Source organism: Aythya ferina (assembly GCF_964211825.1).
Source record: "Aythya ferina genome assembly, chromosome: 1".
NCBI classification, from domain to species: Eukaryota; Metazoa; Chordata; class Aves; order Anseriformes; family Anatidae; genus Aythya; species Aythya ferina.
The window spans coordinates 153,088,459-153,113,236 of record NC_140296.1 but is presented as its reverse complement, the minus strand read 5'-3'; the positions used below and the strand labels follow the sequence as shown (position 1 = coordinate 153,113,236).

At 49.8% G+C, this 24,778-nt stretch overlaps 2 protein-coding genes and 3 long non-coding RNA genes across 6 annotated transcripts; 2 read left to right on the top strand and 3 right to left on the bottom strand.

The window, feature by feature from the left end:
• Positions 1 to 6,316: 6,316 nt before the first annotated feature.
• Positions 6,317 to 11,337, bottom strand: LOC311430202. Its single transcript, XR_014688615.1, has 2 exons — positions 11,220 to 11,337; positions 6,317 to 7,520 (listed from the first exon to the last, which is right to left on the bottom strand). It is a non-coding gene; the product is annotated as an uncharacterized lncRNA (long non-coding RNA).
• RPS19BP1 (ribosomal protein S19 binding protein 1) lies at positions 11,065 to 13,213 on the top strand. The gene is made up of 4 exons (XM_084506687.1): positions 11,065 to 11,142; positions 11,260 to 11,388; positions 11,523 to 11,620; positions 12,576 to 13,213. Exons 1-4 carry the CDS (start codon positions 11,094 to 11,096, stop codon positions 12,708 to 12,710), a joined length of 411 nt encoding a protein of 136 aa, XP_084362813.1. The 5' UTR covers positions 11,065 to 11,093; the 3' UTR covers positions 12,711 to 13,213.
• A 469-nt stretch (positions 13,214 to 13,682) lies between these two features.
• LOC311430199 lies at positions 13,683 to 18,405 on the bottom strand. 2 transcript variants are annotated; one of them, XR_014688613.1, is made up of 7 exons: positions 18,075 to 18,405; positions 17,800 to 17,877; positions 17,387 to 17,676; positions 16,667 to 16,856; positions 14,939 to 15,086; positions 14,678 to 14,806; positions 13,683 to 14,273 (listed from the first exon to the last, which is right to left on the bottom strand). It is a non-coding gene; the product is annotated as an uncharacterized lncRNA (long non-coding RNA). The 2 variants fall into 2 exon arrangements; XR_014688614.1 differs by lacking the exon at positions 17,800 to 17,877.
• On the top strand, positions 13,718 to 15,005 carry LOC311430208. The gene is made up of 2 exons (XR_014688617.1): positions 13,718 to 13,809; positions 14,796 to 15,005. It is a non-coding gene; the product is annotated as an uncharacterized lncRNA (long non-coding RNA).
• Positions 18,406 to 20,137: 1,732 nt separating the features above from the next.
• Positions 20,138 to 23,342, bottom strand: ATF4 (activating transcription factor 4). Its single transcript, XM_084506684.1, has 3 exons — positions 22,842 to 23,342; positions 21,589 to 21,900; positions 20,138 to 21,079 (listed from the first exon to the last, which is right to left on the bottom strand). Exons 2-3 carry the CDS (start codon positions 21,800 to 21,802, stop codon positions 20,229 to 20,231), a joined length of 1,065 nt encoding a protein of 354 aa, XP_084362810.1. The 5' UTR covers positions 21,803 to 21,900; positions 22,842 to 23,342; the 3' UTR covers positions 20,138 to 20,228.
• Positions 23,343 to 24,778: the final 1,436 nt, after the last annotated feature.

Below are 24,778 nucleotides of genomic sequence, written 5' to 3'. Positions count from 1 at the left end.
GGAGCGCAAGGGAATGTGAGTAAAAGGGAAAGAGCGCAAGGTGAAGAGGAGCCCGTAGAACAGAAAATAGCATCGCCAGGCAGCGCGGCGCTGAATTGGCTGTGACAGGCAGGCCCCCTCTGCACCTGGGATTCGAGCACCAGCTTATTTTCCTGGTTTCTTCGAAAGACAATGAGTCCTGACTACCTGTCAGCCTGCACCCGCGAGATGTCACCGGCAGAAAAGGGGCCTCAGGTGTTCCCAGCCGGCGCGGCTGACACAGGTCTGATGGCTCGGGTCACGGGTGGCATCCCCCAGAGCTGGGCAGTGAAGAACAGAGCTGGGATGAAAACTAAAAGTGAGCAACCCACGTCTCTGGGTGAGGGACTCAGCCAGGAGCCTGCTCCTGTGCCCTTCTGCTTGTCCATCCCAACCCCTGGTTCTCCTTTTCCTGTGCCTCGTCCCCACCAAACAGCCCCCGTGCTCCTGTCCCTGCTGCAAGAAGCCAGGCAACTGCTGCCAGCTGAATGCTGCTGCTCTCGACGGTTTTAAAAAAAAAAAAAAAAAAAGTAATTGAAATTTAATTTAGTCAATGACCAAGCTACATGGGAGGCTGTGTGAAAATGAGCCAGTGTTGGCTCAGGTGCTGGCAGGAAGGAGCCTGAACCAAAAGCACTGCAAGGAGACGGGGGGAGCTCTGTACTGGGGGTTTCAAACTGGGGGATTTGGGCTCCTGAACCCACAGATCTCCAGCCAGAGGAGGGAACAAGCTGGGGCTCGTGAGTCATCTCCTCGCAAGTGGTACCCGCGGCCCCCGCCTTGCTCTGGAAAGATGCTGAATATTCAGTGAAGGGTTGGGTTTTTTTTTTTTAGATCTGCTGGAAATGGCAAGGGAAATTCCACTGTCAATATATATATATATATATAAAAAAAAAAAAAAAAAAAAAAAAAGGAAAAAATCGCAATCTCGTCACCACAGCCAGTCTTACACCTTCCCTGAGGATATGTTAGAACAGCCAAGGGTGCGAGAGGGAAGCAGCCCGCGGGGACCCCCTTAGCTGGGGAAAGGGGGAAGGGCTGCAGGAGGATGCAGCCCTCTCCCTTCCAACATTTGCTTTCTCATTCTTGGCACCTTCCTTGCTGGTGAAGCTGATCAGCTTAATGATGATAATATTGAACACAGTGAGCGTCTCTCCCACTGAAGCCAGTTCTTCAGTCCTCTGTTTTCAGGTACCAGCCACTTGGATGCCTTTCCACAGAGCACCAGGAGTCGAGAGGTGTCTCTGGAGGCCTCCTGCCCAAATCCCCGCTCAAACCAGGGCTAACTTCAAAGCTGGTTGCTCGGAGCCCTGCCTGGTGGACTTCTGAGTCAATGATGCTTAACCAAAACCGCAGGTTGGACCACTGGGTTCGTAAGGCTGTGTCTGGATTTTATTACCAGTAAATAATATTCCTGGCCCGGAGGTAAAGACAACCCTCTGGCAACACCACAATGAGGAATCGGAGGATTTTTTTGAATCTCTTAAAGAGGGCTGGAGAGCCAGAAAAAAAAGGCTCTAGTCCTGTCTTCCCTGCCCAGCTGTCAGTGTGGTTTGGGAATTAACTCAGCATCCTTTATGTATCAACAAAATTGTTCAATTTTCTGTCACCAGCCAAAACAGAGATGCACATTTTTCCCCTGCAAAATTTCCTCAGCCGTATCCCAGTCTCTGTCAGCATCTGCTTCCACCCAGCATCCTAAAACCCCTTCACTTGACTCTGGAACAGGAGAGAGACAAGCTCCAGGAGTTCCAGCTGTACTCGCTAAAGGGAGGAAGATGGCACTGCCATGAAAAATGGATGGGAAGGAGCAGGGCCCCAAGAAATGGAGCAATTAGATCTGCCAGTAAGTGGGAGAACATCTAAGGGCTTCCACGGGGAGCAATGTGGGATTCATACCTCCCCTTCTTCCTCCCCAGCCAGCCACCAAAAGAAGCATGACAAGGGGTAAAATGGGAAGGATTTCCTTTTTTTTTTTTTTTATAACAACTTCAAGGAGAACTTCAGCGATGCCCCACATCCACCAGTGGGAAAGTGCCACGGGTCCTGGGGCAGGGCACCGTGATTCCTGTCACCTGGAGGCATTTGAGAGGGATTCGGAGAGCGATGCACGGTCCCACGTATTCCAATTCCCCACCCTCAAGCTCCAGTTGCCATGGCAATGGCACCGACGATTTCAATGCATAAACCCAAATTTGCATTTTAATGGGCCATAATTAGAATGCTGAGATAAACGATTCTTCCTCTCGGAAAGGTAACACAAACGCCAGGCCTCACGAAGATGCTGTAGCAGCAAGTGCTGTGCGTACAGGGACACGCACAGAGCCCATACATCGTGGGGCTGGATGAGCTGGGAAGTTGCTCTCAGGTCCTAACCGGGACCCAGTGAGTTCCTAACTGGGAACTTTTATGTGTAAAACCTTGATTTCCAGAGTGAAACAACAGATTTTCCAGATGCCCACCACAAACAGAGCGTACCAGCTCCTGGCCTCCACGCCGCCGTGCCATACCTTCCACCGCAGGAACCCAAAAATACTCTGCATCCAGGCAGCAATCAGGGACCCACAGCAGCAGGGATCATTTCCCAGAGCTGATGAAAAACCCATCCCTCTCCAAATGTCCTATTTTTTTTTTCCCCTTTGTAGCTAGGTTCATAGCAAGACATACTCTCACTTGGTTATCTGCAATATGCCCCAGAGTTTCTTCTCCAGCTCTTGGATCAGGAAGGGAGTACTGTGCTAGCACCTGGTCTACGCTGCCAGCAGAGAGGCCAAGGAGATACGAGAGGGCATAAGGAGATTTGTTTTTTAAAAGGAAAGATTTCCAAGACGTCTCTTTCTACTCCAGCAGCAGGCAGGGAGGGGGGAGTGGAGGGGGGAGAATCAATTCTGCACCAAAGAGGAAAGCAGAAAATTAATTTCTCCTGCCCTTGATACAAACTAAATTCAAAGCAGGCAGCTGGCAGGAGTGAATAGAGACAGAAGAGAGAAAGGGGGAAAAAAATAAAAATAAAAAATAAAAAAGGAGAGAAAGGGAGAAAAGCAAACAAGTGCATCATAAAAGCTGCAAACCGCCTGGAAATTTCATTTGGCTTTTCAACTGGGGAGCGACACGATGCCTGCCTGGGAGGGGGCAATCACAGCGGGGAGAGGCTGGGGGACAGCAGGCAGCTCTGCGAAGAAGGGGAGGGCATGGAGCCACCCCCAGCCTCATCCCACCCGCCTGAGATGTGGAAGCAAAGCCCGAAACACCAATGGGGAAGTGCTAATTAGTGTTAGCTGGAGTACCACACAGGTGTTCTCTGAACTGGCCCTGGATGGTGCCAAACCATTAGCAGGAGCCTGGGGGGTAGAGGATCCAGAGCAGGGAAGCTCAGAGGGCTTGGGCTCATCGGAAGAGCAAAGCCCCAACAAGCTCGTGGCATCTGTGGAGACAGGAGTAGGAGGAAGACAGTGCTGGGATGATGAAAGCAGATGTCCATAAGTCCCACCAAACGGAGCACCACCCCACACGCAGCCCCGGGTCCTGCTCAGCTGGCACGGACAGGGCACGGCCGTGGGGAACTGCTGACACTGGCCCACTAGCTGCAAATGCATGGAGCAGATGACACACCAGTTGCTTCCCAGTACATCTGTGGCCTGGATCTGTCCTGGGGGTTCACATCCAATCTTTTCCACGTCCTTTACAGCACCGATGCACATGCCTGTGTAAATACACACACCCTGGTCTCACAGAAATGCACACATTTACCTACAGCCATCCAAACCCTACCCAGTGAACTGGCTGTACTCCACCAGCACAGATGCACGATGAACTTAAAACTAAAACCACATAACTGTCCTAAAAAAATACATTTATGGCACAGATGCCATGGTTCGTGATGCGTTTTTCAGTCAGCTGGTTTCCCCTAGGAAAGGTTCTGTACAGAAGAGACCCCTCAGAGGATGGAGACATCATCGAGAAGCCCAGTTCCCAACACAAAGCTTTAGGAAGATGGTGGAGAAGCAGGGAGAGGGGGATTAAACCATCACGGACAGGGAAGGGCAAAGCTGGCACCTTGCTGGTTCCGTGCCCCAAACTCGCTAAGGTTGGGTAAAACCTGCAGCAACTCGGAAACCTCCTGGAAACCTCTTCCACGCCTTCCCCCTGCTCTTTGCAGGGTCTTCCTGGAGCTCAGCACCCATGGCAGCACCCACCTGGCCTGAGGCAGGCGAAACCTTGCCTCACAGTGACATCTAGTGAGGGGAATCCTCATGGCACCACCGGCCTGCTCTGCAAATGGCAGCCTGGCCTCTCTCCCTGCCCTCCTCGCCCCGCTGTTTTGCCCCTCAGACAGCAGAGGATGGAGGCAGAGCAGGAGATGTGGTGCTGGAGGAGAGGGCAGCCCGGCCCAGGGGGTTTGGTGTGGTGAGATGAAGGGTGCCTGGTACCCAGCGCCTCTGGGATTGCCCTTACATCCCAAAAGTAGGGGGCTCCAAGCACATGTTGGGGGGTTTTCAGTGTTTTAGGAGGATAGGGGTGCCCTTCTCCACCCCACTGGTCAGTAACTCAGTGGAGAAGAGCTGGATGGGATGGGAGGGAAAGGAGTGAGAGAAAGGAGGAGAGGGGAGACCCAGCCTTGTAATTTAGATAAACTCAACTGCAGGGACTCACAGACAAATGGTAAAAGGTGAGGTTGAACTGTCGCCTTTCCACGGCCTCTGAATTCGCAGGTCCTGGTCAGAGGGGGCTAGAAAGGGAGAGAGAGGTCAGGGAGACAGGGAACAACAGCCGGCAGGACTAAATACAGCTACTAGAGAGAGCAAAGGAGGGAAGGAAGAAAAACGAAGGGGGAAGAATGGTGAAAGCAGGGCGAAAGGAGAGGTCTGGCACCATGCTGGAAAATGCAGCCACAGGACTGAACAGCTCCTTGATCTGGGCAAGCCTGACATGAAATTCTGTGTGGTTTGGAGCAATTTTGGAAAACAAACAAACAAACAAACAAAAAAAAAAAAACATAGTAGGAAACCACAAAGTGTGCACTGTGGCAACAAGCAGCCAGCCACCCTGCTGCTTGCGGCTGAATCCTTGATGCTGCCTTGTTCCCAGTCCCCACACCAGTGACAACCAGGGAGGGGACTGACCTGGCCAGGGACGTCTTCTTTTCAACACCTTCCTGATCCCTTCCCTCCTCTGCTCCCCTCTGCTCTTCCTCCTGTCTCTAACTGGCTCCTTCTCAAGCTTAAAGGGACTGGGGAAGAGTGGGACCACGCCACACCTTTGGACATTGAACCTCCATCCTCTGGGAGGTCAGACTTGTGGCAGCAGAGGATGGAGCGGACAGGAGCTGCAGCAGCCAGCAACGCTCCTGCTCTGCATCAAGCAGCAGAGAAATCAGCTCACAAGGCCCGCCTAAGGCAGCAAAAGCCTGTGACAACCCCAGCCCATCTCCTGTCTGTCTCCAGACCCGTAATGGTAGGTGACAGGCATAACTAGCTAAACTTCGCTGCATCCAGAGCCAGCTCTGGGGCTTGTAAACATTTTAAGGCCCTGGAGCAGGGAGGCTGGGAACAAAACACGCAGCCTTCCACCTCTTTGTCACTGCTTTGAAAGCAGACACGTTCAGCGCTGACTGACAGTCCTCAATTCCTCATCTGCACAGCATGGGGTTACTTAAGAATGCTCAGCTCTAATACTCTTTACATGAGGAATCATTATTTCCTTTGTAATCAGGGATAAAACACATCCTTCCTGGAAGAAATTAGACTTTGTGTTATCAAAGGCCACGGTATTTCCAGAATTGAGAGCTACAGCCTTTTTACAAATCTCTCTAGTTAAGGAATCTGATGTTACACTCAATACCCTGTTTCAAAATCCCCATTTCCATTGCTATCCGTTTGCTGTGGGAACCTGGGCGTATTTTTGAGGTGTGAATTTCACAGATTCTGGCACAAAATATCTGTAGTTTTGTCTAAAGCACAAAAGCAAGCCGGGAAGAGCAAATCAACCAATGTAAGGGAGGAATAAAGAGTTAAGTTGCAAACCAAAGGTGAAACAAAAGAAAAAGGTCAAGATCCTTCTACTGCTTCCTCCCTTCCCTGACATTTAAGGATAGTGGTGGGAAAGAGAAAGGGAAATTGTTAACCTCCAGCTGCAGACCTCTTTGCCTGCGCCATTCTAGGAGGCAAGCAACAGCAGCAGACATCCCTCAGAGGAGATTTTTACCTTCAGGCAAAGATAAAGATCACGAGAGTGCTGGAAGTTCAGTCATTTCTGTGATTCTGGATGCAAACTGCCATTATTTCTGACCACGAAAACCTTGTGACACCAGGTCTTTATTGCCCACAAGATTTACTAACAAAGTGCTTTCTCCTGGTATTCTAAGCTTCAACAAAAGGCTTGTATGTTTGTTTGTTTGTTTGTTTCTCCAAATTTAACATTTATGTTCTTAAAAACATCACCTCTGTCCACAAAGCTGGCTCTCACAGCTTCAGCAAAGGTACTGCTGCTGGCTGCCCTCCCATGTGGAGCCAAAAAGCAGCACACGGAGGCAAGGAGATGTTTTGGGTTGAGCCCCCACGTTCTCATTCAGAAGATCTAGTTTGAGCACAACCCGTCTCAGATATTTTGTGAGGTGCTTAATCTTTGTGCCTCCTTATCTCATCTGTACAGGAGAATAACAACTGTCTTTTCCAGGGGCAGAGTTCATTTCTAACTGCGGCATCCAGTGCAGTGGGAAGCTGATTTAGGCTAAGCCTGAGCCAACATTATTTGCAGAAGTTGTGTGATACAGAGCCAGTTTCTCGCTTACCTGGAAAAGGATGAAAAGTGCATGGAAGAGGTAAGAATCTGCCCTGGATTAAAACAAAACAGTAGAAAATCAGAATAAAAGACTTTCTATCCATCTGCAGTAGCTAAAAACTTACCCACGCAAGGGTGTGAATCAAAGCATTGTCCTGCACTTGTTCAAACACAGCAGGCCACAAAGTCAAATCACTTTTCAGAGGCATGTCACACAGCTAAAGGACAAAGGTTCCTACGTACTCGAGGTACAGGGCAGGCAGTGATCCACGGGTCTTTGTAGGAACAGTGACCACAACACAAACCACTCGCTCGAGGTTGGCAAACACAGATAAATATTAATGACAGCAGCTTTGAATAAGGCATCATAACGTAGTGCTGGACGTGGTGAAACCAGACAGCTGTCCAAAGCAAAGCACGTCCTATGATCCACGCGTGAAGGAGCACACAAAGGTGAAAATCTGTTAGAAATCAGCTTGAAAATCGGCCTGATTCATGTTGAAAGAAAAAATGCAGATGTTATTTGTCAGCACGGACACTACCGAGTGTTCAAATATCAGGATCCCGTTTCCCAAAATCATAAGGCTGTTTAAAAAGCACTCCTAGACGAAATGAATGCTTGCCATTGTTGTATTTTATGTCTAATGCTGCTTCTGTTTTCTAACACTCCTCAGAATGTTCCTTCAAGCTGGGACTCCTACGTAGCCCCCTGAATCCAGACGCTGGAACATAAAAAAGAGCAAACAAACAGCTATTATGAGCTGCCACAGACAGCAGTATGATTAACCACGAATATCATTAATGCCTTTGTCACCGCTTAGTACATAATAATAAGGTGGCACAGGCCAGATGTATGAGAATCTCAGAAATCTTCCAAAGCCTGGAGTGATAGGGGGAAGAACAGCCACTCCACGATGAAGCAGAAACTCCATCAACGCATTCAGACGAGGAAAATCTCCATTTTTCAGTGCCGTAGGAAATAAAGCAGAAAGTGAACTTATAACAGCCACATAAGGAAGTTATTTAAACTTAAACTGATCTGTATGCTGGGTTATTTGTAATTGAAAAGCAAGCCAGCTCACGGGTACCCACTGAGGCATGAGATTTAAAGAAAGCCATAAAACACAAACATTAGCAGCAGAAAGCTTTCGAAGATAACTTAACTCTCAGCAACAAAGACATTCTCCGTCTAAAAGGCTGTGCCTGTGGTTTTTGCCATCACAAGTTAGATTATTCCAGCTCTAAAACAGCAATTTATTTGGATGTTACACATTTAAATGAACACCATTTGACATTCATTCTGTCCCCAAAGCGTTTCAGAGAGCTAACTGTAGTGATTTCTGAGGGAGCACTAAGTGATTAAGCGTTCTTGGATGAAACTTTAATTTGAGCAGAGGCCTTAAAGAGTACAATGAAATACCAATTTATTTATTTTTTTTACTGACATAGGCGCAAAGTCTCCTAACATTAAATTTTGAAGAGAACATACCAGTTGGGAAAAAGCTGTTTTTAGGGGCTGCTCATCTGCTCTCAGTGGTGATTCGGGTAAAAGAAAGTGATAGTTAAATGTATATATCATGATGAAAAAGGAACATATCTTCACTGTGAGAGTGATAAAGCCATGGAAGTGCCTACGAAAAGAAATACAGCATGTTATATGCTGTGCTCAGCACAAAGCAGATTTATCAAACACAGGTTAGCAAACTTCATCTGAGGTCACCAGAGGGAATTTTATGGTTTATGACACACAGCAGATGAGATTATGTGATCCAAACGCCTAAATTCTACATATATACAGGTTTAAAGGGACATATAATACACAGGCAAAACCCAGTACATTCCTGATACAGGACAATAAACTGATCTCGCTTAGCACTGCAGGAAAATGGTGTAAGCATAATTTTCTATTAAAGCCAAAGAGTAAGGGAGAAACCTGCATCTGTGAGTGCAGGAGCACGGCAGGTATTAGCTGTACCAAAGTCACCCAGACGGAGACATGACAGATGCTGTTATCACCGTGTCTGCCAAGACCAAGCACAGCTGAAGCCCGAATGCGGTTAGGGGAAACATTAATGACCATCCCCTGAGAAAGGCTGCCAGATCCTGTTAGGAGGAGTGGAAGAAACATAATGTCTTAATAATAGGTACTTGGTTTTGCAAACTGTTTAAAAATCCATGGCCCGTGTTAGACAGTGATCTTAGCATAGTTCTAGGGCAGCAACGGATCCAAACCCGGGGAACGCACACAGCACCAAGCGATTCCATTTCACTTCTTGGTGCACTAACCAGCTCCAAGAGCCTGGCAGGACTGATGCAGGAGACTGTAAATGCAGTTAAAGAAAGTCCCTTGCCTTCCCTTTTTACCAAAATGACCCCTGTGAGCTTGTTACATTTTATTCTGCAGGTAATTGCAGACTAAAATCATAGCAGGTCTGCGCTCAGCCTTGCTGGTCAAAAGAGGAGTTGTCTGTATTACAGTTTCTTGCTCCTGACGGTATTTAATAAGAAGGGAGTCAGGTTTTCTGAGAGACCTACATAACTGAGAGCGTTACTAATTGGCACAACAGAAACAGAAATACAATAGTATTTGCAGTGGTTTGCTTTTGAGATAAAAAGGGCATATATTTTCCAACAATGGGATGATAAATCAGCGCAGCCGGTACCACACTAATTTGTTAAATGTAAATGTGTTTTGCAGTGGTGATAATGAAGATGTTTTTGCATCAGGTGCCCTCATAAGACATTTAGGATGCTACAGTTTTGACACTAAGCATGTGTTATAATGTATTAGGTGAGCCTGGTAAAGTTAAGTGATGTAAATGTAGGGTTTAAGCAGTAGAATAAGCTATCGTGAATGTATAGTGTGATATATTACTACGAACAGCTTACAAAGAACCTGTAAATTGTATTTTAGGGGATAAAAGAGAACATTTGACTGATGAGGTATTTTGGGAAATTCTTTCCCCACAGTAATACCACCGGCAGCTATCATTTATCTCACTCTGATCAAAATAAAGATATTCGGAATATACAAGCAGTGATAAATATTGTAGTGAATCAAATGTTCTCTTTGATTTCCTCAATAAGCTCTTACATCACTTCTTGCTCAGCATCTGCTTTGAAAAAGTGCAATAGTCTCCCCATAAATTTGCTAACTTGCATTTGACTGGAGGGACAGACCTGGTACAGAACGAGGAGCTGAACAACCTCAGTCGTCGCTGGCTTAGCAGAGAACAAGATAATTGGGAAGTGCTCTGCACTATGCATGCAGTGACTGTCCGTCCAAATCAATCATAAAATGGTTTGGGTTACTTTAAAAAGGAAAAACCTGAGTGAGAACTGACATACAGAATAGGAAGTAGATGGTTAATGTTTCCCAGGAATAAGCACCAAGTAGGTCTTGCCTGGGAAGATGCATTAGCACCGCGGCAATGCCAAGCACTGACACAAGATGCCAGGAACCACCCAGAGATTCAGAAGAGAGCTAGCAATAACAAGAGGCACGCTGAGGTGACATCTGCAGAGGCTGGAGAACAATCTGCAAAGAATGGGTGCCTGTTAACGAACCCCAGTTTAACTGTTATCAGCCACCACTAGAGATCATTCCTGCGCGCAACAATGAGCCCTGCTTGTGTCTCTCTCTCCCTGCGGGCCATTATTTGAGGGAGAACAAACCTCTTTCTTTCTCCTCCAGAACCAGCTTGCTACTGCCAGCACCAGCTGTAATTGAATAAGCTTTATTCAGACGACAGCTAAATTTAGCAGACATTAGCATCCCGTCTCTGGGGAGGCAAAAACAGGGGAGGAACGCTTTAAATAAATAGACTGGAGTAATACTGAATAATAGATGAACATTTTGGCAGAGCGAAGCTCTGCGCCTGAGGAGTCGGGCACGGCGTTAAATGTATTTTTTTAACTATTTTTCAACTAGCCCTGCTGGCTGCTCCCTTTCCCCTCAGCCTGTCATGATTTCCCCTGTGATCACCACCACGGTGGCAGGGGCTGCAGGCTCTGAGCAGCAGCTCTGTTAGGGTTTATCATGGGGGAGCCTGCAGCCCCACACAGCGCACAGGGAGGGCAGGGGGAAGGGCCAGCAGCCAGCACAGGGCTCTCCATGGCACCGCCATGTCCATTGAGGGACCCCACCCCCCCCCAACATGGCGCCCCAACATGGCGCCGCGCCTTTCCCGCCCAGCCCTTCCCCGCGCCGGGCGCGAAGGCGGAAGCGCGGCGAGCGGAAGCGGCCTCAGGTGAGGGCGGAAGTGGGGCGGCGAGCCGGAAGCGGGCGGGTGGCCATGTCGGCGTCGCTGCTGCGGAGGGGCCTGGAGCTGCTGGAGGCGCGGGGTGCGGGGGCTGGGGCTGGGGTTAATTTAATTTAATTTTAATTTTATGGTTGTGGTTGGGATTAAGGGTATGGTTACCTCGTGCAGCCGCAGTAACCGTGCCCCTCTGCCCCTGCAGGCCGCGGGAAGGCCCCGCCCGGCCTCCAGGCGGGGAGCGGCGGCCCCAGGACGCGGCGGAGGAAGGCGGCGAAAGGGCCCGGGAAGAGCAAGGCCACGATCAAGGGCAGGGTCGTGAAATCGGCCATAGGTGAGTTCCCGCCCCGCTCCCCTGATCCCCAGCCCGTCCTCACGGGTGCCCCCCCTCCCCTTGAAGCACAGGGGGGGGATCCCGCAGCAGTCCCGTAGTTGCTGATGTGTTTTTCCCGCTGTGCTCTGGTCTAGAGGAGTACCGCAAGAAGAAGGCCGTGAGTCACTTGAGAGAAAACCTGCAGTACATGACGAGCGGACGGTGCGTGGCAGACAAAGCTGTCACCCAACAGGTAAGACTGTCACTTCTATGGGGGGGGGGTCTACATCCCCTGAGGAGTGCAGGCACTATAGGCAGAAATCTAACTCTTATGCATTGGGTCTGAGCTGGACGATCTGGGGATAATTCCCTTTATCGTCCAGCTTAGGCCCCATGCAAAACTGTTAAGTTTCTGCCCTGTAGTGACCTTGAGGAATTTCTGTGTGCTCAGGCAAAACAGCTTTAAACTCTCATTATCTTATTTCCTACAGTGTTCTTAGATGCTAGCTAAAATCTTCTGTCACTGTTGGCTTTGCCTAGTTACCAAAGGTGTTTCATAGTTTCAGCTGGCAAAGATTTACTGGTTCACACTTTCTTACTGTTGAAGTGTCCTTTTCTGTAGCTAGAGGCTGTTTTGGCAAGGATCTATGTATGATGCTGACTCACGTGGCAGGAATTTCCCAGCATCTTGAACGAGGTTTCTCATAACTTGAGAATTTAACCAGTGGTCTTTCCCAAAGATAGTGCAGTGCCAAGAGTCAGACAGGCAAATAGCTGACATTGAGTGTTTATTGTGCTAGTTTTATGAAAAGGGGACTTTTAACTTACACAAAGTGGTTTAGTCCGGTGTTTCTCGGGCATGAGACTGTAAAAGGCCATAGTGGTGTCTTAGAAAATATCGAGGAAATTCCACAAACTTTTTTGGGCTCTGTTGTGGTTAGACAGGACAAAAGCAGCCCAGTTTCAGAGAAGTTCGCTGTCAGAGGGTGGTTTCCATGTTTGGCTCTGAATACTACATGGATATTTGCTGTTGTCCCCGTGACCTGCTTTAGTTAACATCAGCGTTTGCCTCTCATTCCTCTGCGGAGGCTTTCCAGAATGCGGCAGGGTACCAGCAGAATGACACGGGCATGGGAGGTGAGCTTGAAAATCACTGTTCTGTGACCTGGTCTGGCTAACAATGACTGTTTTTCCCTTTCCGTTTGAAGATTCTCACCCAGAACAGAGGTAGGAAGTCCAAAGATCGACCTCCAGAGAAGAAGGCGAAGAAGAAGCCTGAGGGCACTGTCTTTACCGAGGAAGATTTCCGTAAATTTGAGAGAGAATACTTTGGGACACTGTAAACAGTGTGAAAGGGACTCCTGCAGCTCCGAGCTTCCACGTCTGAGCGCTCAGAACACAGGACAGACGCTTCCTCTGTCTGTTCGAGATGGGACACACAGGAGATGTGCCTCTTCGTCAGCGAGTTCTGTAATGTCAGACTTGCAGGGAAACACTGCGTCTGTGCAGAGCTGGTTGCTGGGGATGTGGAGGTTCTTTTGGCTTTGTAATGCGTGGTCCTCATAATTATCTCCCTCCAGCCAGCACGCCTTGTGTTCTTGGTGTAGAAGGGTGGGCCAATCCAAAAATGAACCTTGTTCCGCAGGATGTAAGGCTTCTGCTGGCTGCGTCCATCTCAGTGGAGAAATGTCTCGGACCAGCAGAAATAAACCATGAAAAAGGAAGGTTGCCTCGAAAGACTGCTAAAACACAAAGAGCCCTGCAGTTTCTGTTACCGTTACAGGTTTTTTGTCGTTGTAAAAAACTTCGTACGTTTTATATGATTAAACTGTTGTTGTTGCAACAACATGCTGCCTATCCTTGCCTTTGTGGTAGTGATGATTATGACAGGTTGTAAGCAAACACAAACCAGGTCACTGTTCTGAGCCAGGCATCCCTGTCGCTGGGATGACTCAGTTGTGTGAACGGCCCCTCTCTGATTCATGTTGCCACTCGTATTTAGCCCTGTGACATGCTCAGGTCTTCAAAAAGCACAGGTTGGAACTGAGGTGGCTGCTGTTCTGCCTGCTCGCGGTCCTCCCCTCTCCAAAAAAAATAGGTTTTACAGGGGAAAGCTGCCTTTTGGATACTTCAACCCAAGCGTTCCCACTGAAGTTGCAGCTGGGCGCTGCCAGCTCCTAGAGCCAGGAGCACTTCTCCAGAGGATTGAGTCTTCTGCCCCAGAGGCCGTGGTGCTGGACTGAAGGGATGTTTTTTTGTCCTGTCAGACTACTGCTAAATTCCGTGCTGCAACAAACAGATGGCCCAGCAGATGGGAGTGTTGTTCCAGACGCCCTTCCTTGCTGAACCACTGTAAATGGCTTCTGGGAAGCTCCTGCCACTGCCCTGTCCTGCCCCTTCCCGAAGGAGACGGGAGGTGTGCGCCCTTTGGAAACAACAGAGGTAAGGAGGAGGCTGAATGCCAAGCCTTGGTGAGGCTCCAGGACTGATTGCAGGCGGCTTGGCTGACCCGAGCAGCTGCTGCTCGGCTGTTAGCACTGGAAGGAATTTGGCATCCCTTCCCTGCCAGCCGACTGCAATTCCTGGTGCATCCTGTTCAGTCTGTGTCGCCTCTGCCGTGCGCTTTCCCCCTCGTTTGCAGGAGAGGGGAGGTCGCCCAGATGTACAACGGCCAGACGGGGGAAATAGCGAACACGCTGCTGTTTGTGTACTGGAAGTTGTGTAACAGCGTCGGGGAGGGGATTGCTTGTAATGGGATCGGTTCAACCATCTGCAGCTAAATAAAACGGTTTGAAGGCCAGTTCCCCTCTTCTCCGTTGTGTTCCTACTCCCAAAAACGGAGAGATGTGTGGAATCCCTCCAACGCGCCCCTGTTTCCGTGGTTGTCCAGCTGCCGAGCCGCCCCTCTGCAGCTCGAGGAAAGCAAAAGCTTTGTTGTTACAGGAAGCAGCGCTAGGGGAACGTGGTTGGCTCTGTTTGTACAAAACCCAGCTTGTTTGCTGGCAAACATGAGCGGAGAGGAAAGCTGTTCTCTCAAAGTCCACGAGGAACTTTAAAGTGGGGCCCAGAGCAGTTTTCCCCAAGGACAACAACACCCAGATACGTGGGATTTTGAAGTTAAAGGGGAGCTCTTGTTGCTGGCTGGGAAGGCTTTTAGGGCCAGCACAAGTAATCAGCATACCTGTGGCTGTATGCCACGAGGTGGTGTACTTGTTTGAGAGGGCAAAGCTACCTGTCAGACCGGGCTGCGTCAGATGGAATCAAACTCGTTTGTACAGCCAGCAGTGTCCTCAGCTAAATTAAACCTTACCTTGCAGGAGGGAGGAAAAGCAAGCAGAAGTGAGTGAGTGGTTCTAGATAAGCCACCATCTTTGCCTAAGTTGAAGATCAGGCATGTCCTAGCCTTGATTTCCCCCCTTCTCTCGCAGAGCTGGAGCTCCTAGGAAAGAAGAACAGCAGTGCTGTCTGCGATCCGGGTAGATAAGGATGGAAACTGGCCCCTGAGGGGAATATCTTCAAGCTAAAGGGGGAAATAGTTTTTTTGTTTTTGTTTTCCTACCCTGCTTCCCACCTGGGCAGTTCGCAGGCTGAGAGCTGAGATGCCACATACATGGAACCTGCAGGGCAGCATTTCTCTCCCGCGCAGCTGCGAGCGCGGGGAGGCTGAGCTCATCGTGCTGCTGGCTCTCTTCCCAGCTCTGCGACACCAGCCGAGCATCCTGCAGCAAAAAAAAAAATTAAAAAATAAAAAAAAAAAGAGAGAGATGTGGCTGAGCTGGGGAGGAGGGAGGGTGCCATCTTACAGCGCATCCCCACCCAGACGCAGCAGGGAGTCGGGATGGGAAGGAGCAGCTTTAATATAAATGCAAATACAGGCTCTGGGGCGTTAATAATGGGGTAGAGCCTTTCCAGGGAAGCGGTTCGGAGGAGGAATGGTTCCCAGCTGCTCGGTGTGGGACTGGCTCGTTGTGAGTAAGATTCACAAAGCCGGTTAATGGCTTTATTGCTCCCTCTGTTATGCGAGTGGAAAGCAAACAGAAAAATCTGTTTGGACAGGTACAAGCCGGTGTAAGCCGGGTGGCTCACAGCTTCTGCTGTATCAGCAAGTCCGGGCTCTCCTAGCGTGGAAGCAACAACAGGTGATAGCAATGTATAGGTGTACCAGGAGGGGGGAGGACTGCAAATGTAAACTGATAAAACCGGGCTGCGTGGGACCCTAAACTATTTCTTCCCTCAAATAACACAGCAAGAACAAGCCTGGGTGCAAGACAGCCTGTCAAACTTGCTCACACAAACGGCTTAAAATGCTGAAGAGGCCTTTTGACTTTTTTTTGAGGGGAAGGATCTTTAAAAACTTTTGGGAATCTCAGTCCCAGGCTATTTTTTCAGGACTGACTTCCATTTCCATGCTGATGATCCAGTGTCAGCACCTACAACGCTGATGGGCTCCTAAATGCTTTGGATAAGGGACCAGTTATTGCAAAAAAATAGGGCACAGAGCAGCACTGCCCTGAATAACTCACAATAAGTAAATAAATAAAAGGTGAAGCACATGGAAGATTTTCATTTCAAAACAAGAACAACCCAATCAGCTGAAAACGAGGAATGTAACAAGGGGCAAGCTGCCTAATGCCTGCTTACAGCCCAAAATACGGCACTCGAGCCAACGCTGGCTGAAAGGTTAGTAGGTTTGAGACGGATTAAAGGTCTGCATGACTATCCCTAGCTACATTAACCAGGATTAGCTGTGCCAACCCCTAACTGCTGGGGGCAGGGAAAATAAAAGGCACGAAGGCTGTAGGTTGTCCTGCCTCTGTCTGCGGGGTTAAACGCACCTTTTTCTGAACAAATTAGCTGTTGGCAGGGCTAACCCGTAGCCTAGCCAAGCAGGCCTGTCATTTATCTCCTTGTTCATTTATCTCCTCGGCTAACTTGTCTTTAATTGGAGGGAAGGGGCTGGTGTCCTTCTCTGCCTGCCCAGGCACTGCAGTGGCAATGCAGAGGAGCAACAGAGGCAGCACAAAGGCAAGCTTGTGCTTCAGAGAAGACTCTGCCCCACATAAATTAAACTGCCATGGTTGCTGTGCTCGGATCTTGCTCCCAGCCATTCTTCTGAAGGGTGTGAGCACGTGAAGGAGATAAAGAGGGCCGCTGAAGGAGAAACGAGAGGCAGCCAGCCATTACGTTGAGAACATGTGTCTGTGTAATATGGAAATCGAAGCTTGTGGGGAGAGCGAGCTTCATTTGGTGGCCTCTGATACTGCATGAGTGCACTGAAAATAATGCAAAGATGGCATACCTGGGATACCTGAGTAGCCAAAGCAACACTGTCTAGGTCAGTGTTAATTCACATGGCTCAGCTAAACGGCTTGAATGGGAAATGCAGCAAGATGAGCTTCTTCGGCCCAGCAAGTGGTAAGATCCCCAGACTGTCTTTGCATGGGAAATGCGGTGTAACAGGAGTGTGTGTGCTGGTCCGCACTGCAAGGCTGTGAATATATCAGGAGAGAGGAAGGCAGGTTGTCTCAGAAGCTACTTGAGTTGTGTTAAAAAAAATAAGCACACACAAAATGGCAATTATGTTGGACAGTGGATAGGAAGGACAATACAGGCCCTGTTGTTCCTGAAGGCCTAAGGCTAGAAAAGATAAAAATGGTGTTATTTTGATCAAAAATGTATAAATTTCCCACCAAAAGCCAAGGCTTTGACTTAGATGTAGTAACAGGAGAAGAAGGGTGGCCACACAGCAGAGAGGGATGAGAAAGCACACTTGGTCAACACAGAGAAAGTCTGTGGATATGCCAAGAACAGAAGCTGAACCACATCCCCCCCTCCAAATAAAAATAAAAAGGTGAGGCAATCCTTGAGGAGGGTGTGGGAAACATGGGCAAGACAGGGAGCAGAATTTTTTTTCAAGCACATGATTCATCTCTGGAGATGACATGGCCTTGGGGCCGGGGCAGAGCAGGCTGTGACGTGACTGCCACCCCACGAAATTATTTCAGCCGGCATAACCCACCTTTTTTTTTCCTTCCACCAGTCCAGCTGGGCAGTGCCGAGGGAGCATTCTTCTCCCGAAGGACAGCCTGTCCTTGCTGTTCTTTCTGGGCTTTCTGCCAGGGCAAAACCTCTTCAGAAGATTTTTATCGCTGTTCGTTCTTCCTTCCCCAAAGCTGCAGCCTGGGGGTTATTTTTGCAGGCATGCTGCAGAGGTGCACCTGGTTCTCCACACGGGCAAGTGACGAAGCTGTCAGCAGCAGTGGTTTCCTCTTGACGTCCCCAAAGAGAAGCACGAGCACCTGGGGCTCTCTAAAGGCAGGGCAAAGAGGAAGGTAGCTAGAAATAGGGAGCTTTTACATGGTATAGATTGGGGAAACGCTGCTGTTTCCGAGTAAGCCTCCTCTAGGTAGATAAAGCCCCCGTTACACGCACCAAGATCTATTTCTGGATGTGGTATCATCCCGTATGGTAACCACAAAGATTCGGTTGAAGCACGTTTCTTCAGAGAGGCTGTGAGAAAAGGAAGACGGAGCCTGCAGTCTGCAAAACCTGAAATCAGTCACTGGGTAGGAAGCTCACAGCTGCTCAGATGCTTCCCCCTCCTGTGGGAAGGGGTTTTAATGTGACGGTGTCCTCGGTGTTCCTCTAAAGAATGAAGGAAAACATGAAAAGTCAGCCCTGGTGTTTAGCCAGTGCAAAAATCTTACCAAAGCATGGAAAGGCAGTGCTGTTCCAGCAGGCGTTGCGTAAGGGTGCCGCGTTGGCTTCCTCTGAAGAGCTGCCAGCTCGGAGCCTGGGCAAACAGCAAAACCACCAACTGCTCTCAAAGGGCAGCTTTCTGGGTGCCCTGCAAGGAGTCCTATAAAAGGCAGGTGTGGATCCACCACAGAGAGCAAAGCAGCTCCGAGCTCACAGTTCTGATGCCCTCACCGCCCAGCCTGCTGCCCAGCTTCAGCTGCAGTGGATCTAAGGGAAATGGAGGTGGTTGGGCAGGGGGATTGGTTTGGGGAGGAAAAGAGGGATTTGCCCTATAGGGAGAAGCCACTTGCTTATACAGGTTATCATTTTTTTTTCCTGTGGCTCAGCTGATAACAAGCACATTAAGGATTTGGCCCATCAAGGGCGAGATTATCCTGCTCATTGGGCTCTCCTGCCTCTAATTATCCCCAGCCCCAGCCTCGCAGGTCCAGCTGATCTGAGGGAAACCCATCAGGTTGTATTACCTCCCAAAACAGAGCAGTCCCTCCTGCCTGCATGTGGTCACCACTAGGGCCTGGAAGAACAAAGCAGCATGTAAAGCAGGATGATGGGCCTGCCAGGTTGTGGTGCCCCCTCTTTGTATGATCTGTATCGGTCAGGGCACTTGCCCGGGAGGTGAGAAGAGGGGAAGATGCTCCTGTGAAGCCAAGGCTGCTCAGACAACAAGTCACTGGTTCATGAAACACAAGGCAAGGGGCTTAACCCACCCCTCTTGTCATGTGGCATGAGCCTGAAATCCTAATGGGGATCCTTTTCGTTGTAATTTGAATAGCCCCAAGCACCAGGATGGGGAAATTAATAGGGCTCAAGGACTGCAGTCCTAGCTCAAGGACTCAAGAGCCAGAAACAGGACCCCATAAGGCTGCAATAGGCAGGACAGAAAGAAAAATAAAATGTTTTAAGTAACACAAAAGACGTCCTCCCTCTCTTGTTCCAGCAGCGGTCATGAAGCCACTGCCCAGGCTGGGACGTGCAGGCGCCGGGGCTGGGCAGCTTGCTGGGTCATGTCAGTGCGAGTGAGAAGGAATATTAACTCCCCGGGGAAGGATGCACGTGTCCACTTGCCAAAGCTGGCTCTGGCAGGCCAAGCAGGGATTAAGGAGTCTGCTGGTATCACTGCATCTGGGTGTCAGTGGGGAAAAAAAAACATCACACATGCAAAACGCTTGTAAAGGGCACGTCCCAAATCCCGACGCTCTTATTAGCAGGATACAGCTGCCCCGACCATGGAGCTTACTGGATTTCAGAACCTCAGAGAACAAACCAAACAAAAAAATTCCTAACACTGCCACGAATGTAAGCACACTAATAAATGTCATGCCTACAGGCTGAAACCACCCCGCTATGCATGCTCCCACCTGCCATCTTTATGTTCTTTTGCATGTAACAGATACTATCACAGCACGTTTTCCCCCTTGCGTCTTCTCCTGACTCTGCAGGACCAGAGAACTACCTCGCTTACCGCTGCCCCCACCAAGAAACACCAGCCCAGGAACCGGGCTGAAGCTCCTGCAGCACATCGGTGTTTCCACCAGCTGCATGGCTTCCGTAGAGCTGAACTGGCCCCAAAACTTTGACACACTTCAGTGTCTGCGTGAAGAAGCCTCTAGAACTTTCACATGGAGGCGTGAAACCACCTCCCACTAAGTGTGCTCGGTGTAACCCCACTTACTGGCCCCATGACAGCCCCTACCCAAACCCCACTGGCTAGGGCCAGGAAACTTTCCCTGCAGACATTTTGCACTTTTAACTTGTACTTCAAATGGTTCTACAGGCTCATAAATGGAGCATGCGTTTGCTACTGGAGACCTGGGTGTAATGCAGCATGATCTCCCCTGGCTCAATAGTTTACTTGATTGTATGTGAATTATGAGTCACTGCATTAACTGAAGGCACTTCCACACTTCATCGATTTCCCCATGTGGGCCAGCATTATGAATCCGGGGCCAGCAACGATTGCATGATGTGGTGTAAGTTATGCTTCAGAGGAACGCATTTATCTCACACGCAATTGCAAGTTTACTATAAAATAATTTATTAGACAGCAATACACAGCTTCAGCAGCAAGCTTATATACATGCACATAAAAACTACTGACTACCCTACTCAGGGACCCTAGCTCTTTTGACCTTGGCCTTCCGGACCTCTTCGATCAGATCTTTTAGGTACTGGATTTCCTTGCTCAGGGAATCTGCTTTCTCCTTCAGGGCCTGATTCTTCTGCTCCAAGTCTCTGCACTCCCCGGACAGCGCCTCCTGTTCTGCCCTCTTCTTCTGTCGGTAGCGCGTGGCAGCTGTCTTATTCTGCTCCATCTTTTTCAGTTTCTTATCTATTTTCTTCTCTCCTTTCACCTTCGCTGACACTACCTTCTCAGCAGGCTGATCATAGGGTTTGGACCGCACAGCGCCACAGCTGGCATCGGCAGGGAAGGGGTTGTCATTGAGGGATCCAAGTGAATTGGTAGGACTGTGTTGGGGCGTTCCCAGGTAGGAGTCTGGGCTCATGCATATCCCGCTATCATCGGAATGGTTCTCCTCCTCCTTCTCAGACTTAGTGATCACTACCACAAAGGTGGGGCCCTCCAGTTTTCTTTCTCCTTCCAGAACATCCACTTCACTACCTAGCTCTAAACTAAATGAATGCTCTGGAGTAGAAGTAAGAGACCCTGGGGAGAGGGGAAAAGACCAGAGGGAAGCCAATGGGGCCATCGGATCTGCTCCAATTGGAGATTCGGGGAGATTGGTGATTAGGTCGGGGATCAGTGGAGGTTCTTTGCTGTGAAATTCCTGGGCGGTAGGGTCAAATAGGAGATCACACGTGTCTTCCAACGTGGCCATCAGCTCGTCTGGTGAGACGGTGGCGTCCAGATGTTCCATACCTAACAGGGCATCAAAATCGAATTCCTTCAGATCCATCTTCTCCACCATCCACTCCATGCCAGAGAAGGCATCCTCTGAAAAGGGGAAAAAAAAAAAAAAATACTTTTCAGTAAAATTGCAACCAGTCACATTTCTTTAACTTATCTAGGACACAAAAATAGTTTTAACACCTCCCTTGTTTCTTTTATTATTAAAGAACTTGACTACTAGCATTGGCTGCAGGGTGCAACGTAAGCCCTACGCTGTTCTGACATTCCATCCCTCTTACTCTAAGAATTCGAGGTCATTTGAAGCACACAACCATGCTTGTTTCTGGTGACCTCTTCCAGGGAAGACTACCGTATTAGTTGGTATGTTATTAAAAAGGCAACAGAAGTGTCATTTTATCCTACGCCAGTTCAGTAACCAGCAATTTTATGTTGTGTAAGCAGTGCTGTACAGATTTGCTTCCCAACCAAGGTATGTATGTAAGTTACCTTCTCATTTACAAGAAGACTCGCAACTTTATTTCTGAATAGGAACATTCCAGAATTTATTATATGCAACCACAAGTGATGCACCCTGCACAAATAAAATATCTTACCCTGGCTGCTATCTATGGTGTTGCCTAAACTGTCCACAGCGAGCCAATTGGAGGAGACTGCCTTAGCCTTGTCGCTGGAGAACCCATGCGAACTGAGGGGCTCGGCCACCTCCAGGTAGTCATCTAGGAGTCCCAGACTTTCCTCAGCCACCGAACACGGCTGGCTGAAGGGGGATGACACCCCCAACAGCATCTCGTTGTTCAAGAGGCTCATCTTGGTCAGTTTTTCGTGCTTTGACGTCGAAGGATGTGGATAAGCTGAAGGTCTTTGCGTCGACTACAGCAGTGCTGCTGTGTGGTGCTTTGAAAAACCTGAAAGACAGGCATTTTGTTAAAATCCATCAGTACTCGTTCTGCTATGGTAACTTTTCATGAAAGATGCCTTTTGCAGGGGGTATGGCAGTATAAATTTGTACCATTTTCAGACATGGCTGGGGCCGGCCCCGCCCCCGTGACTCACCCCCCCTCCCCCCCAGCCGCAGCCATTTCGTGACCGCGCCGCTTCCCTCTCCCCGCCCGGCCGCCATTTTGTGCCTGCCACGTTTCCAGCGGGGCTGGGCACCGCGTGGCTGCCGGGGAGAACATGAAAAAGGTTAATAAGCCTTTAAAAAATAAACCCACTTACCAAATAGGGAATAAAAAGCATCACCTAGTGGCTCGCACTGCCTTTTTGCTCCCAGATGGCATTGACCACCCCCACGCCCACCCTCCAGACGATCGGGACAGACTTAATGCGGGAGTATTAAGGGATTATTGTACTGCTGCCGACTTATTAATAGCTCCTTTTTATCTTCTCATAACGCTGAAGATAGGGTTTATACTAAAACCCGATGCCTCATCTACCTCACCTACAAAAGCATTCCCCTACGCTGAATAAGAAGCCCTTCCTGGGAAGGATTACTCTTACTCCCACAGAGACCTCCATTAAATGGGGAATTTCGAACCTTTAGAAGTTTTTTTTTTTTTCCTTTGAATTATATGAGACTTTTTTTTTTTTTATTATTATTATTTTCTGAAGATTTATTTCCTGCTATCCCCGACATCCCCCAAGTTTCAGCCCACAGGACGATGAGCTCCCCTTCCTCTCCCAACCCTTAATCCCTCTTTTTTTTCCCTTAAGGCGATATCGTTCATTGTCACAGGGATGACAAACCCACCCCAGAACGTCACTTTAAGGAGAAACCAAAAAAAAAAAAACAACGAGGGCTAGCACTCAGTGGAGCGAGCTCCCGCCCCTCACACCCGATACTCACGCCATGGTTGCAGATGCCGGGGATGTGCCGAGGCCGCCGCCGCTGCTGCTGCGCCTGGTGCACTGGCCGGTGCCGCCGCTGGCCCTGCCGCCCTTAGAGAGCCATGGCGGCCAGGGGAGGGGGGGCTGCTCCGCTCGGCGCCGCGCGGGGAGGCTCTGCGCGCACCGCCACCACCACTGCCTTGTCACCTCGGGAGCACCCACACAATGAGGTGGCAGCGCCCGCCCGCCGCCTTTATATAGGGCCGCGCTAAGCAGCTCAAGAGCCGGACGTGAGGTGTCCTTCCGCCTAGCGTCATCTGCCTCCCTCCAGCGCCCGATAGCCCCTAAGTTTGGCTTTCTGGGCTTCTACTCCAGCCTTTCTGCTATGAAATCGCCGCGGGAGCCGCCGATGAGGGTTGGAAGCCCACCGCGGAGCAGCTAAACCGAGGGACTATTTTGGTGTCTATCCGCGCCGCCAACCGCCGCGGGGTCACGTGACGGAGCGCTGAGGCCGCTCCCCCCTCCCCTCGGGGATCATCGGGGGGGGGGCTCCCCCTGCCGCCAACAAAGACGGGGCGCTCGGCTCGGGGGGGGATCACGCGGGCACGGCGCGCGCTGATTGGCTGGAGGCCGCTCGTTCACGTGCGCGCTGAGCTGCCATTGGCTGGGGCCCGGAGGAGCCCAGATGGGGAGGCGAAGGGGAGGGGGGGAGGAGAAGGAGCACCTGGGCGACAAAATGGCGTCCTGAGGCGTCGGGGGGGGGGGGGGGGCTGCTGGTACTGTCACCGCCATTGTGCCTCTCGTTGGTTTCCTGCACCTACACTGACCTAGTCTCTCCAAGCACCGTCCCCTTCATTTCTAATGGCCCCTCTCGTCCTCCTCACAGCTCCCCTGAAGCGAGGAGGCGGCACGCTGCCGTGGCCTCCTGCTCCCTCTGATAAAGCGTGAGCCCAGGGCAGCGCCGCCTCCCCTCCCGGCCTGCCCCCGCATGCAGCGCTGAGATTAAAGCTATGGTTGTTTTGGGGCACGGGTGGCGTGTCCGCACGTGTGGTGGTGTGCGTGTCCCTGACCGACACTGCTGCCCTCACGGCTATGGCGTGGCGTCGACCTGGGGTGGTTTGTGAAGGGAGCTGCGCTACCAAGGAACCGAGAGCCCGAGTCTAATTAGTGCACTGAACCTACGCAAAAACTAACGCTGAATTCAGATATTCCCCAGCTGGGAAACGAGAACTTTCTCTCCTCCCCTCCCATTTCACATTGACGCAGTTGCTTCCCTGTTCTCTCTGCAGCCATTACTCGGACCCATGTGATCACCTACATCCCCTCACAGCTGCAAAAAGTAGCCTCACCTTGGAAAGTTTTTAATGCACGCTTTCACATTATGATTTATCTGATCTAAATCAGCTAGGTGAGAAGGCAGCCTTGCACCCCTCCACCTCCAGCCCTGCCTGTACAATTCATCCAGCTCAGCTAGCTAACCCAGTACAAAATTCAGGGGGACAATTTTCTGCTGGTTTCAGTCCCCTCGTCATTTCACTCATGACACACAGCCTCCAGAAACACAGCTTCAAGGGAGCTGGAAAGATCAGTTTTCCTGTTGTCCCTCACTATGTCAGAGCCATCTAGCTTCAAACGTTGCTTTTCCTCATTGCCAGCCCCACAGCACACCATCAGCTCTGAGAGTTAAGGTGGGTCCTTGCTTGCTCAAACATCATAGTCCTGCAGGTCAAACTCCTCCTGGCTACTTCTGCAAACGGCTCCACTGTTTTCCAGTTAGGGCTCGGTAGTATTTGTGTAAAGCCATGGCCTTGACTGAGTTTGTACAGGTGTAACTGTCTGGAACTTATTAAACAGCTCGACTAATAATTTGTGAGGACACATGACCCGGTTTCTACTTTTAGCTGTGAGATGTTACCATCAGCACTACAAATCAGGGTCTGTCACTTCGTCTCTGTA